At 50.2% G+C, this 14,116-nt stretch overlaps 1 protein-coding gene across 1 annotated transcript in view; it reads left to right on the top strand.

The window, feature by feature from the left end:
• Nucleotides 1-6,997: 6,997 nt before the first annotated feature.
• Nucleotides 6,998-14,116, top strand: part of GRIK3 (glutamate ionotropic receptor kainate type subunit 3) — a gene marked incomplete at its 5' end in the record, with an annotated part of 50,595 nt that continues 43,476 nt past the window's right edge. The window contains 4 exons of the mRNA XM_017736121.1: nt 6,998-7,211; nt 8,019-8,276; nt 9,604-9,785; nt 13,687-13,740. Coding sequence (XP_017591610.1) covers nt 6,998-7,211; nt 8,019-8,276; nt 9,604-9,785; nt 13,687-13,740 — 708 coding nt within the window. The remainder of the gene's footprint in view (nt 7,212-8,018; nt 8,277-9,603; nt 9,786-13,686; nt 13,741-14,116) is intronic.

Here is a 14,116-nt window from a genome sequence, read left to right as displayed (position 1 = left end):
CCTCAGATGTCAAACGTGCAACACCAGAACAGGTTTTTCAAAGCATGGCAGAGGAAACGCTGCCAATTAGGCCAAACGAGGAGGGCTTGCAATGAGGAGAAGTTTGCTTCTAGGAGTCACAGCCTGTTCTGCCATGCCCTGGCCATGCCCTGGCCCATGGGGACGAGCAGTGCCAACGTCCAGCCGAGGATGCAACAGGTCATCCCTAGGAGCAGTGACAAACCTTTCCAGACCTTCCTTACCTACTGCTCATTAAAAACACAACCCGCCATGTTCCATTAATTCCTCGTTTAGTGCCAGTAAAGTGCTGATACATACATTTTAGCTCCAGTGGTTTTAATCAGTTAATTTTACCAGAAGCATTAATAATGTATTGCTTTGCCACTTGACTGCTCATCTGTTAAGCAGCTTATACATAGAAGAATGTCACCCCCTGTGACATGAAGTGCCTAATTCAGAGCAAATGAAATAGGATTTTGCATATTCAATACCAGAATGAGAAAAGAAGGAGACACCGTCTCCTGGGAATGGATCAACCTGCTGTGATGGGATTTCTGTCCTGGCAGGCGGGAAATCCCTCCTCGTGGGACACACTCACACTTTGCGGATCTGATTTTCTGGTTGAATTCATTTTCTTGGCATTACTCAGCAAGTACCTGGCTCTTCCTCCTGCTGCACCATGTGGTGGAATCAGAGGCACTGGGAATGTATCTCTGTCCATCAGCTCCTCTACGAGCCACCGTGGGGTCTGAGGGACACCCCCAGAGTGACCAGTGTGGGGGCTGTGGCAGGGTGGTGACAGTGGGACTGTTCCCACTCAGGTTTGGCCCCACAATGCAGAGTTACAGCAGCTGAAACAGAAATGTTCCTGGTCACGTTTGAGGGTGTTTGGGGACAGCAAGCTCCTGGACACTGTGGGGATCGGCCACCCCACTGTGCCTGTCCCTCCTCTGAGCTCACGGGGGATTCAAGCTCCATGTTCTGCCTCTTGGAAGGATGCTGGGGAGCAAATCCAGTCAGGTGTGCTGGAGAGTTCAGGAACGCCCAAACCCAAGCCCACAGGGGCTGTGCACAGCCCCTACTTGGCTCCGTCTCTCTGTAGGGTATCGTGGACCCAGGGAAAGTTCATGGATGGGCAGGTATGTCATGGGCTTCATCAGCCCATGGAGGCAGCATGAAACTGGGGTCCTCAGAAAAAACAGGTGGAAAGGCCTTGGACCTGAGAGCCAAGGAAGCTGCCAGGGTGGGAGCAGCTCAGGGACAGGCTGGTGCCTTTGTAAGAGACACACAGTGAACGCAGGCAGAGTGTGAGCGTAAGTGATCCAGACACAGCGGCTCTGAGGTTAATCCTCTCCTTGTGTTGCAGGCAGATCCTGCTCCTGGGTTTTTAGCAATCAGCATCCAGAGCGAGGAGCTCCCATGGGCAGGGCCAGCTCAGCCCCCGGGCCGCCGAGCCCTGCACAGGGGCTCTCTTGCGTGATGCGTGTTGATGAAGCCTGAAATTGCTTTGGATCCGTGGCTGTGCTGCATCACATTAAGCAGTGCCATGCTGAAGTGACAGGGCCAGTGCATGATCAGCAGCAGTTGAAGGGGACAAGGACTCAGATCCTGCCTCTCTGTCAGAACCAAGAACCCACTGACAGACCGCGGGAATTATTTTCAGCTCCTTCCCAGAAGGTTTGTTTCAATCAGTTTTCAAGTTGTGCTTACTGCCTTGGCATGGAGCGGCTCCGTGGTCCTGCTGCAGGGCACATCCCAGGATGCTGCCATCTGGCACATAGGGCTGGATGGGAGCCTGTGGAGGGCTGGGGCAGGGGGATCCACTGCACCTCTCTGTCGGCAAGGGCTTCCCAGGAGTAACAAGGGCTCTGGTAGGGTGGGAGCCCCCAGAGCTCCTGGCGCTGCTTTCCTCACTCATCAGTTTATAGGGTGGGTTTGTTTCTGGGACCAGCTGGCATCGACACCAGACCTGGGGGTTCTGCTCCATGCTGGGCTGAGCACAGGACCAGCTCCTTGGAGCATGCTTGCAGAGCATTTCACAGTAGCAGCTCCTTGGGGGAAGGTACAAGGAGAGACTTCTGAATAAATCTGTCACTGCTTTCCCTTTTTGTTTTGCTGATATTTATTACCTTCTGGATTTTGCTGCTCTCACTGCGTCCTTGTTATTGCACCTGAGACTGTCACAGTCCCTCAGGATGGGCAAGCTCTGGGAGTTGAAGCCCCATTCCCAGTCACAACCTCATGTTCCAGGGAACTTTCTTTCACTTCCCAGCAGTGTTGTCTCATTTCTCTACATAATGCTGCTGTATAAACAGCAGCTCTCAGGGGTCTTGGGCCATGACATTGAGATTCTCCCCACTGGACTTGTCAGCCAAGCAGCAGTGTCGTTCTCCAAGCCTTCCCAGGGAGGCAGCTCTGTGAGGAAGACTCTCCACAGATTCTCCATTCTCTACCTCAGGGACCTGTGGAGCAGCATCCTGCAGGAACAGGCACTCAATTCTGTGTACCTATCCTGATCAGCCCATTTGCTAATACTGTCCCCAAAACAGCGTGATTTGTCCTCAGAAGAGGGCAAATTCCATGCCTCAGAAGGCAAGAGGAAAAACATTTTATAACCTCAGAGAAAAAAACCACAAAAAATACAGTTCTGGGCATGGAAGGGCTGTGAGAGGCAATGGGAGCTCCCGTGTCCCCGCGGAGCTCCGCTGGCTCCATCCTCGGTAAGAGCTGTCTCAAACCAGGTATTTCTTCCCGGATGTCACACAGAAAGAGGCTGTCAGAGCTGTCTAAATGTGTGAACAACACTGTCAGCGGGGGAGAGAAAAGTGTTATCAGAAATAGTTGTTCTTCAAAGCTAAATAACTCCATGATTTATAAGGAGTAGAAGATAAGAGATCACACCACATGCTGAGGGCTGCTGGAATTTTCTTTCTGAAAATGAAGCTGTTTGTTTTGGTAAAAAGCAAAAGAGGGGAGAAATGAAAACCTAAAATACATTCTCCTTCTTGACTTAGCTCTTGACAAAGCTAAAAATAACTGCACTGGCACTGAGCCCATGCAGCCACGTTCTGGGATCACTGGAGTAGTGGAGGATGGTTCCCAGCTCATTGTCCAGGTGTCTTTCCAGCTCCATTCTGGGGCCATTCCCAAGGTCTTCCAGCACCACCCCTGGGGACAGAGGAATGCAGTGCAGCTTTGCTGGACGCAGACAGACCTGGGCCTGTTCTGATTGTCATCAAAGGGATTTTAGGTGTTCTGTGGGATCCAGGTCTTACCCTGAAGAGAGGCTCAAGTTCTGCTACTCTGAGTGAGACCCTCTGTGGTTTTCAGCCAAATTTCCCCTTGTGCCAGGCCAGGCTCCTTCTGCCAGCCTGGCCCCACTATTGCTCCTCTGGTCTAGATCCAAAGGGAGTTTCAGGCATTTGCTCTGGAATCTCATTTCAGATTTTGGAAACCCCTCACCTTAGCAGCAATGTCGAGGTCATCAAATAAAATAACATAAACCAGTCAGACATGAAGTTGATTGTAATTAGTGTGTTTTCCTATATGCTGGTTAACACTCTCCAGAGAGCAATTAGTCTGCTTTAAGAGTAAAAGACAACTGAATAATTATTTAACCTGCCTGGGATTTATTTTAAAACCCAAGAAGTCAGATATAATAATGGATGACTTCATAAAAAACTATGGAAAAGTAAGCGATAAGGGTTGAAAGCCTTCATCAACAGCTTGTGTGAGGCATCTCCTACAAGGCTGACTCCAGTCCCAGATCCCACTGCACCAAAGGCACTACAAACATGCATAAAAAGAGGGTTTCCAGGGAAAAATATCTATGCAAACAAAGTCAACCTGAATTGATAAACTTCAGCATGGGTTGAACAGCACATGGCGCTGCAGTGGGGAGTCCATGGGCTCTATTGACTGGTCAAGGAACAGCACAGATAAATCAGGCAGCTAATCCTCTCACGAACCTCAGGAGGATGTCACAAAGCATGACAGACCTTGTCACGGCCATCTTTTATCTCTCTGCCAAGCAATGGGAGGGAAAGAAAGAAGGAATGAGAAGCTGAGACCTGCGCAGACAGGAAATAGGGGGAAAGGCCATGAGCACCACAGAGCATCCAGTGATCTCCAAGGCACTGGAACTAGCTTCCAAAATAGGGCAGAGGTTTAGGGAGGGACAGCAACACTAAAGGAGCTTTAGTTTTCCTCTCTCAGGTGGGATTTGTTGACAGGTGGTGTATAAAAGTGGAGACTGTTTTGTTGTGGACTTTCACACCCAATGATTCTCGTTTGTGAGTGAAGCCAGATGAGGTTTCTGCCCAAGGCCCATGTGGGATCACTTGCAGTGGAGCTACCCACCACTGCCCAGCCCTCAGCAGCAGTTTGCCCAGCCCTGCTCCTTCATCTCTCCTGCTGAGGGTTGCAGGGGACCCCTGGGGTCCCCCAGCCAGGCCATCAGCCAGCTGATGTCACATCTCTCGCACTCTCAATACCACGAGCTGAGCGTCTCCATTTTGCTCAAATGGAAGAACTGCAACAATTATTTTCATAATTAGCTGGCTTTGCAAATTAATGCCAGTTATGCTGTGTAATCATGATGAAGATTATGCATTAATCAGCTGTTTCAAGCTAGTTATTAGGCTCTTTAAATAATGATGGGAATGAACGTCTCTGAAGGAGCGGCACAGCAGCCAAGAGGGACGGCAGTGTGGGATGTGAGGATCCGACGGGATGCGCTGTGCCAGCAGTGCAGATCTCACATCAGCTGCTCCCAGTCTCCCCAGTTTTGGAGCAAAGACCAGGCTGGGGCATGTGGTGGTTGCCCTCAGCACCTCGGCAGCTGTGGGAGATTCCCAATGTCTCAGTGTATTCCCGGTGTGCTCCCAGCAATGGGAAATACACAGAAATGCATCCCTTCTGCCTGTCAGCTCTCTCATCGCCTGGCCCTGAACTCAAGGTACTGGGTGGCTGCACAGAAAATTCTTTCCTGTCAAAAAGCCTATTATATCCAACTATATATAGTTGGATGTCTGGAATGGGAATTTATTTAGGCTCAAACACCGATAATCCACATACCCAGCCCCTCTATACTCTCTCATAATAAGACATGCTCCAGCGCAACTCTGAAAGTGCTGGGCTGGGAGAAAGCCTAATGCTAGCTAGTGGATAATCAATGTAACATGAATCAGTTATCACTTCAGGATGATGCTGTAAAACAAAAAATCCCTTTCTAAACAGTCTGGACAGTGAAGCTTTGAACAGAAAGACAGGAGTGAATCTCAGACTCACATTAGTTTTGTTTATTGTGTCTGATGTATATGAACCTTCTTCTGCCCTAAGAAACTTAAATTGAGCTGCTAGCATGTGCAAACTTTGATGTGGATGAATAATTTTTCTTTGCACCAGTCAAAACCCAAATGTTTTGGCATAATCCAGTGAGAATGAGGCACGTGGACAATTCTGCTACACTCCTGCCTACGCTGTTCAGCATTCTGGATTGAAAACCTGCCCATGAGTGACTGGCTGAAAATCACGTGAGACTGAAATGACGCTCCAGAATGAGCATTCAGCCTCTTTTTCTTTATTCTTCTGCCTATTACCAAAATTAGCACCGAGTTCAGTGGTTTTTTCTAGCAGAGACATGCAGGGAACAGCTCAAACTTTTTTATGTCTATGAATGTAAATTAATTCCCACACTCAATTCACGACTGGGGACACAGATGCACGAAGACTGCAGAGGAAGAGGAGGAAAGGGACTTGTCACGATCAAGGGGAACAGAAAGTCAGAGGCCTTTTGCAAGTCCTTCTGCTTCCTTGCTGAGAACATCTCCAACCGTCACTCCTGTGCTTCATCCACTCCATGGCTCTGGTCACATTCCTGGGAGGACAGCCAGAGCACGGCCGTCAGCGAAGCTGTCAGCGTGTCTCTGGCCAAACTGGCACTCCTGGCTAACGCCAAACTGCCACAAAACTATAGAAAATGTGCTCCAGCTGCTGGAGAAGGATTCATGGTGTTGCCTGAAAGCCAGGAGGGCTGAGCAGACATCTGTTGTCTACAACAAAACATTTGAAGACTATCTTAAATTGAAGAGGAAGATTTTCCTTCTGCTAATGAACCCTGAGACCATCTGTTACCAATTGTACTTGCTTATCTCACTCATCCATTAATTATTTTGGTTTACTTTTGAATAAGATAGAGCAAGGTTTGTGTCTTTCTGTGGTTCTGCAAGGGGCGCGGGATGGCTCCTGCATCTCAGAGACAAGGACACATCGTTACATAACCCATGCCTGCACCAAGTCACTCCAGTTAGCGTGGCTGTCAGTGGGAACTGAGGACAAGACTCACAGACACGGAGCCAAAAAACCCAGCGATGCTGCGACATGAGCTTGTTGCCCTTGGGGAGGTGTAATGGCATTAACAACTTTTGGACACAGGAAAGCTGCATCCGAGATATGCATTACTGAGCAGAGGAGCTGTAGGGTAGGCAGATCCAGAGGTCTCTGCTGGCTTGAATTAAGAACATGGAGAACTAAACATGAGGAACAATAAAACAGGAGAAGGGGACTGAAAATGGCACTAAAAATAGCCATCAGCAGCACTGCCCTGCCTGTCTCCTGTGCGAGGACCAGAGGTGGGTGATGAGGCAGGAGGATTTCAAGAGGAGGGCAGTGCCAGTTTTGTACCCAGTAACTCCTCAGAGCACAGACCTGGAGCCTCCCTGCAGCTGGGCAATAAGCCTGTCTACTTGCCAAGGTCTGGTCCTATAGTTTTATGGGAAGCCACTTATCTGGCTCATAAAAATATTCCAAGACTTTAAACTGCCTCTTGTTGCCCCACAAAGCTGCCATCCTGAACATTCTCAGGTGCATCAGGATGTAAGAAAATCCCAAGTCCTCTTGTCTTCATTTCAGTACAGGACAGGTCCTCAAGCAAGCCCTGCTCCATCTGCAAACGTTCCAAGAGTTTTCTCATCCTTGCTGCATAAGTTTATGAAACAAACTGCAGCTCAAAGGTGGAATTTTTTATCTTGCAGGAGGAATCTTTGAGTACGCAGATGGCCCCAACCCGCAGGTGATGAGTGCCGAGGAACATGCCTTCCGATTCTCCGCCAACATCATTAACAGGAACAGAACTTTGCTGCCCAACACAACCCTAACCTATGATATCCAGAGGATACACTTCCACGACAGCTTTGAAGCAACTAAGAAAGGTAAGAGCAGAGCAAACTTCTGAGCAGCTTTGTGGCCATTTGTTCAGCGTACGAAAGGTCTGGTTTCCAGACCAGCAGCTTGTTCTGTCCTGCTCTCACCAGTGATCTGGATGAGAACTCCTGCCGGAGTTGACCTTCCAGAGGCATTTTAATACAAGGGGAACAACTACCTTTTTTCCCCTCTGAAAACCTCACAAAACTCCTTTCAGCATTTGCTCTAATCCTGAGCGAAGGTCTGGAGGCCATGCCTGTGTTTGTGTCACTGTATCACTGGCAGTGTTCACATCCATCGCATGGATGTTCTGTTCTCTTAATAACAGTCACTTTTGATTACTGGATAACAGCAGCACACTTGAATTGCCGAAGGGGAGGGACTGCACAGCAAAGGCTGCGAGCTGGTGACCTGCAGGCTCGTGGAGTTTGATTCTGGTTGGGGAGAAAGGAAACCTGCTGCCTGAGCTGGCTGCTGCTGGAGGGACAGCAGCAGGAGGGAGCTACCTGCTCCCAGCCAGCCCAGTGAACCCCTGTCCCTTTTCAAATGGTTTTGTGCTGGCAGCTCCCTCACAGGAGCCTGGGACTCCTCTGTGCCTCTACCCACTGGTCCAGACCCACCTGGCATAACTCCTCCTCTCTCTCTCTGTGCCTCCTCCCTGCTGTAATTACCCAATATCAGTGCTGGGTCAGTGCCCAGAAGTGTCTGTCTACCCACTGCCCCAGCCCAGGGCAAGCAGCAGGGCTGTGCCCAGGGCTGCCTCCCACTCAGCCCCCCAAGGCTTTGCTGACAACTTCCCTCCCTTCCCCCTCCAGCCTGTGACCAGCTCGCTCTGGGGGTCGTTGCAATATTTGGACCTTCCCAAGGCTCCTGCACCAATGCAGTCCAGTCTATCTGCAATGCCCTGGAAGTCCCCCACATACAGCTCCGATGGAAGCACCACCCTTTGGATAACAAGGACACTTTCTATGTCAACCTGTATCCTGATTATGCTTCCCTGAGCCACGCCATCCTGGACCTTGTGCAGTATCTGAAATGGAGGTCAGCCACGGTGGTGTACGACGACAGCACAGGTGGGTAAAGGAGGGGTTAAAGAAGGAATCCTGGAGATTTTCTGGTTTGGGTCTCTTTGGGAACTTTCCCAATGAACCCTCTCAGGAGCCAAATGATGCCCCGTGCAGTGATGGGTTCCCAGGAGTTCTGAATGGTGCTGTGGGAGGCCCTGGGATCTTTCTCAGCATTTCATTCACAAAGCTCTCAGAAAGTGGGGAACTCCTGGCTCCATGAGCTGGCAAAGGGTCATGGGGGGGTTCATTGACATGGGGTGACCATCTCTTCCTGGCTCTTTTGGGACTGTGGTGCCCCTCTGCACCAGAAAAGCCCCTGTCTGCAGTGGCCATGGAGGGAGCAGTTCCCAGCTAAAACCAAAAGCAGTTCTGGAAAGTTTGTTGTTTTCTGGATAATTCTGTAACACAGAGCTGGCAAAGTTCTTCATGTAAGGAAATCTGTTGATGGTTAAACAAAGCAAAGCACTGCACAGCACTAGATATAGACCCCCCCAAAAAACAAAAGCCACATTGGATAGCCTGTCCAACCTAATTTCACTAAACCAAATGGTTTCTTTAGGGGAGGGCTGATGAGAACACAGTTTGACATTCCTGTTTTGCAAATGTGGGTCACAGTATGTTCCCTTCGTGGCATATTCTAATGTGTTTCTTCTACTATGCAGAGGGACACGCTTCTCCCTTTTGCAATAGGCATCTGCTGAAATTCTCCTTGCAACACCAGATTCCAATAATTCCTGCTCAGCTGCATCCACCATGGCTCTTTGCCTTGCACAGGAAACAGGAATGAATTCTGAGGGTAGTAGGAAGTTACGAGTTGTGATTAAGTGACCGTTACAATCTACGCGACTCATAAATCCAAGCGCATAGTCACTTTTTCCTTTTGCTTCTGTGCGTGGTAAATATGCAGATTTTAATTTGTTGTGTAGCTGATTATCATATCCTGTCCTTTCTCAAGGGCACATCTGCTTAAGAAAATTTTTTTGCGATCCCAGAAGTGTCAGAGGTTAGGACCAACCTGCTGTTCTCCCCTTCCTACCTAGTGCAGGGATCCCATCCAGCTCTACTGGCTGCAGCAGTGGCAGGGAAGCACCAGAAAAAGCCATTCTGTCCTAGAAGAGCTGTTCTGGGGTTAATGGTTGACGTGCGACACCTTGGCTTTGATACCCTTTAGCAATGGCCATTTGAGGGTGGGATGGATGGAGGGAGGGAGGGAGGGAAGGAGGTCCTGGTCTCATTCCATGGGGAACAGGGGAAGCACTGAGCTGCTGTGGCCCAGCCCGTGGGGAAAGCAGACCTGTAACACTGTGGGTTTGTCTCTATGTGACACCTGAAGGCCTCATACGGCTGCAGGAGCTCATCATGGCCCCGTCCCGCTACAACATCCGCCTGAAGATCCGCCAGCTCCCGCTGGACACTGACGATGCCCGGCCGCTGCTCAAGGAGATGAAGCGGGGCAGGGAATTTCGCATCATCTTCGACTGCAGCCACCTGATGGCAGCTCAGATCCTCAAGCAGGTGAGCGGGGACGAGGGGGAAAGCAAAGTGGCTGCCGTGGAGCCCATGGGTGTGGGGTGGCCCCACACTGGGGTGCAGCTTTCCCTTGGGCCACAATCCACAGCCACACTAAAAGCTACGGCATGCCCATCCTTCAAGGACACTGTTGGATTTCTACAGAAAATGGAGTTTTCACAGAAAAACTGGAAGTACCAAACAGTGGCTGTGGGTAAGAACGAACAAATGGTACAGGAGGAGAAGGGGCGGTGCCGAATGCAGCGCCAGGCCCAGGCTGGTGCTTGACAATTCTGTGCCTTTCCCTGCAGCTGCACAGCCCCAGCCTCCTTCCTTCTTCCCGCTTCCTTCTTCTCTCTTCCCTCTTCCCCCTCCATCCAGATTGGTACCTGTGGCTCTCCCAGCCAGGCCCAGCCAGGAGGGACAGCATCCTCTGTCCTTTCCCCAGCACCGTCTGCAATTCTTGGACTTTAAGCCAGATGTCAGTGATTTTCCATTCATTTAGGCTCTGTCCTTTCTTCCTCCACAAGTTCCTCCACTGGCATTCTTGCTGCTCGCCCCAGCTCCTCCTCATTCCCAAGTGCCTTTGGGTTTCAGGGTCAATATGAGGCAGAGGAAAAGGCTCTCACAGAGCTGCTAAAAACCAGCCGGTGGAAGTGTTGCTCCTATCAGCTCAGCACAACACCACCACACAGATTAAATAAATCCCTGAAGGGATGAGAAACTGAGCACAAGGCAAGAGCCTTCTCCTGCAGCCTGCTTGATGCAAAATGAAGGGAAATGCTCAGAGAACTTGGAAAGCCTGGGAGGGATTATTACAGGAAGCAATAGAAGGAGCTCATTGTCTCCTGCCAGTTATTTTCCCGTGCTGGTTGTGTTTGGTGCTGCTCACTTATTACGCAGTTTATTATAGTTTATTGTGCCATCTGCTCAGCTCATCACCACCAGTGCAGAGTGAGGAAGATGGAGGAGAGGGGGGACTAGGGGAGACAAGTCTCTCTAAGTCTTTCTGGCTGGGTTTGTCTGTGTGTCGGGGTTTTGTCAGGACCTGAAGCCATGGATTTCAGCTTAGCAATATAACACAGTGTATTTTTACTCAGGGAAATACCGTGAAGTATTTTCAGAGTCTGGGAAGTTGCACAAACTCAAACCACTGCCTGACTGGTCTGCATGCCTGGCCACTCTGGTGTGTAACATCGGGCAGGCTCAGAGCAGTGCACCACGACCTGCAGGTCACCTGCATGTGCTGAAGATTAAGAAGCTTAGAAACCTTATCTTTCCCTCACTTTTCTACCTGTAGCAAGAAATGCATGTCTAGAGGTGCCACCTTCATTTGTGAAACAGCTCTTTTCCACTGAAAGTACGAGCTAGGCAAAGCCATCTCCTGGAGGTTGGGAGTCTGCTTCCCTGAGCAGTGGCAGAAGAACAGTGCACAGAACAAATAATGGACTGCAAAAAAGAAAAAAAAAACCAACAGGGAGAAAGGCCCAGACTTCTTTTTATGCCAGAATCAGTAATATTCATATTTTATTGCTGTTATGTGCCTTTTGTAACATTTTGGTCACTACACCAGCCAGCTCTGCAGACATTTGGCTGGACAGAGTCGAGTCTCTTGGCTCTGCTGCCACCCCCATGCAGCCTCGTGGATGGCAACAAGGTTCTCACAAGACTTGTGCTAAAATTTCCACTCCTTCACACTGATTTTCATTGCACATCTTCAGATAACACAGAAGATTTGAGCACCTACAGCCTGTGCTGGCTGAGGCACTTCTGACTGAGCAGTGCACACACCATCATGCCAGTCAGGATCTTGCTCCCCAGGGATTCAAGGTTCCATGCTCCCACAGCACACCTCTGATCATTTGGGCAGGTTTTTTTTAACTGGAGTAGTAAATTAGTAATCCATGAGTAACACCACATGAGCTGGCACAACTGTACAGATGACGCTGTCAAGTACTGCTCTAGCCTGGGTCCCTTGGAGTGACCAGACATCAAACCATTCATTATTTTGCCCTCTTGGAAAGCAAATCATATAGAAACCTATCAGAGAGTGAGTCCTGCTTGTAAGGCTTTCCCATTCTACCCCAGATTCTTCAGCCTTGCTCAGTTTTGGTGCCTTGTTATCACTCCAGGTCTGTTCCCAGGCCTCCCCGCACTGTCCCAAGCAGTCGCTGTGCTCCGCAGGGCACAGCTGTGCCTGTCAGCTCCTGGTCTCATCCTGGCCACTGCCTGTGGCTTATCCACCTGGAGGATCATTTATTCATTTCCCCACAAACCCAGATGCATCCTGCCCCAGGCTGCCAGTGCTGGGAAGCTGGAGCTTCCTTCTGGCAGTGTGTCTGGGCTCCTCAGCTATGGCCAGAATGATCCAGCTGTAGAATCTGAAGTGGGGTCTCATTATTTGCTCCAGATTGGCTTCCCATCACTAACTGATGCTTCGCATACTGAGGTACCACTCCCTGCTTCAGCTCTTTGAACCAGGGTGTGCAGGAGGGAGGGAGCTACACTGCAGCCCCCTGGATCCACTGACCAGGCAGGGATTGGGGAACAGGATGGTGAATGGCCACAGGGACAGCCCCAGTCTTTCTAAAAGCTACTTCCAGAGCAGGAAACCTGGGGTGAAATCACACTCCAGAGTCAAAATATCTAGGCTTGCAATGCAGACCCTTTCCTTTTTGCTGTTTTTTTCACATCTCACTTCTTTTCAGACTGTCACTTCCTTCCTCGGAGGTAAATTCCGCCCTAGTAATTTTAGCAAAAAAACCAAGGGAAGCAAACATTTCCTGGGGGGACTTGAAGTCGCTTTCCCATCAGTGGGGATTCTAAAGTGCTCTTGCATGTGTTTTCTCCAGAAGACATGCTCACACAGTCAGCATCCCAGCCAAACCCACGGGAGTCTTCCTCTCACCAGCCACCAGCTTCAAGGTGGCCTTTCTCATAGACTGAAATGTTCTCCCCCATGTTGTGTGGGGCCTGGACATGGTCATCCAGCCAAGACCCCTTCAGCCCATGGTTGTTCTCTGAAAGAGCTTCCAGGACAGTCTGCTCTCTCCAGTGCTCACTTATGCAAATCCCAGCAATCTGCAGAAGGCCTCCTCCGTGCAGGGGCTGGCAGAGAATCTCAAGCTGTGCTGTCCAAGGGCCCTCTGGACCATGATCTCCAAAAGCTGAGGGACGGGGTATTCCCACTCCCCATCCTTGTGCCTACACCTTCACTGACTCACTTCTAAACCAGGCCCTAAGTTAGGATCTGAGTGTTGTGCCCAGGAAGGAGGGACAGAGGCAGGAGCTCCATGTACTCACTGCACAAATGGGATTGAAGGTGGGGATGCAGAGGCTCAGAATTACACGTGTCAGGAATCAAAACCCTTTCAGCTGGCTTCCTGGCCATTACACGGATGTGTAACTATAAGAACAGGCTATTTGTGGTCAATCTGCACAGGTTTATGTGAGGCTGCTCATTTAGTACTGGAGAAGGAAAGGTGATCCCCTTTCTCACAGCTGTGCCAACAGAGCCTGTGGCCCTGGAGGATCCTGCGGCCCGGGAGGATCCTGCATTGTCACATGCATCCATGAGCATGGAGAAGTGCCACCATCCTGGCACACCCAGGGACAACCCGTGTCACCCAGAGATGCCACCAGCCCTCATGGCAGCTGGATACTGAGGCTTTGCCACTGTTTCAGAACAGCTTGAGGACCACAGCGCAGCTCAGCTCAGCACTTGAGCACGTGCCTCTTGCTGACAAAGCATGGCTTAACTGTTCCATGAGATCAATCCTCAATCCAGTCCCAGTGCTTCCGGGTCTCTCCTGCCACATTCACCTATGAGCTCTGAGTTTTATGTTGCATGGCTGTTGTTATATTCTTGTATCCACTTTACTAACCTCTTTTCCCTACTCTCCTTAAGGCTATGGCAATGGGGATGATGACAGAATATTACCACTTCATCTTCACCACTCTGGTAAGTATCTGTCTGTGGACACACCTTGTACACTCCTGATGGGGGGTGGAATATGAGGGGGCAGCTGGAGCGGGAGGGTGGGACTGGTCTGATCCTGGAGTGCACGGCACCGTGATGGGGTGGGAAACACAAGGAAATGGGAGATCGGGGACCCTACCAGAAGGAGAGAGCAGGGCTGGACTTCGCTGCAGGTCAGGGTCAGAGCCCAGTGACCTTGGACAGGTCACTCCTTTGGAATGCACAGATGTGGGTTCCGGTTTTATTCTCCCTTCCAGTCATTTTGATTTCAGTGCAGCTCCCCACGCACTGACAATGAGCACAGGGAGAGTGCAAGGCTGCAGCCTCCACCCAGGATTTGGTGGGACCCCAATTCAGC

Source organism: Corvus brachyrhynchos, unplaced genomic scaffold (assembly GCF_000691975.1).
Source record: "Corvus brachyrhynchos isolate BGI_N302 unplaced genomic scaffold, ASM69197v1 scaffold65, whole genome shotgun sequence".
NCBI lineage: Eukaryota > Metazoa > Chordata > Aves > Passeriformes > Corvidae > Corvus > Corvus brachyrhynchos.
This window is presented reverse-complemented; position numbering and strand designations above follow the sequence as displayed.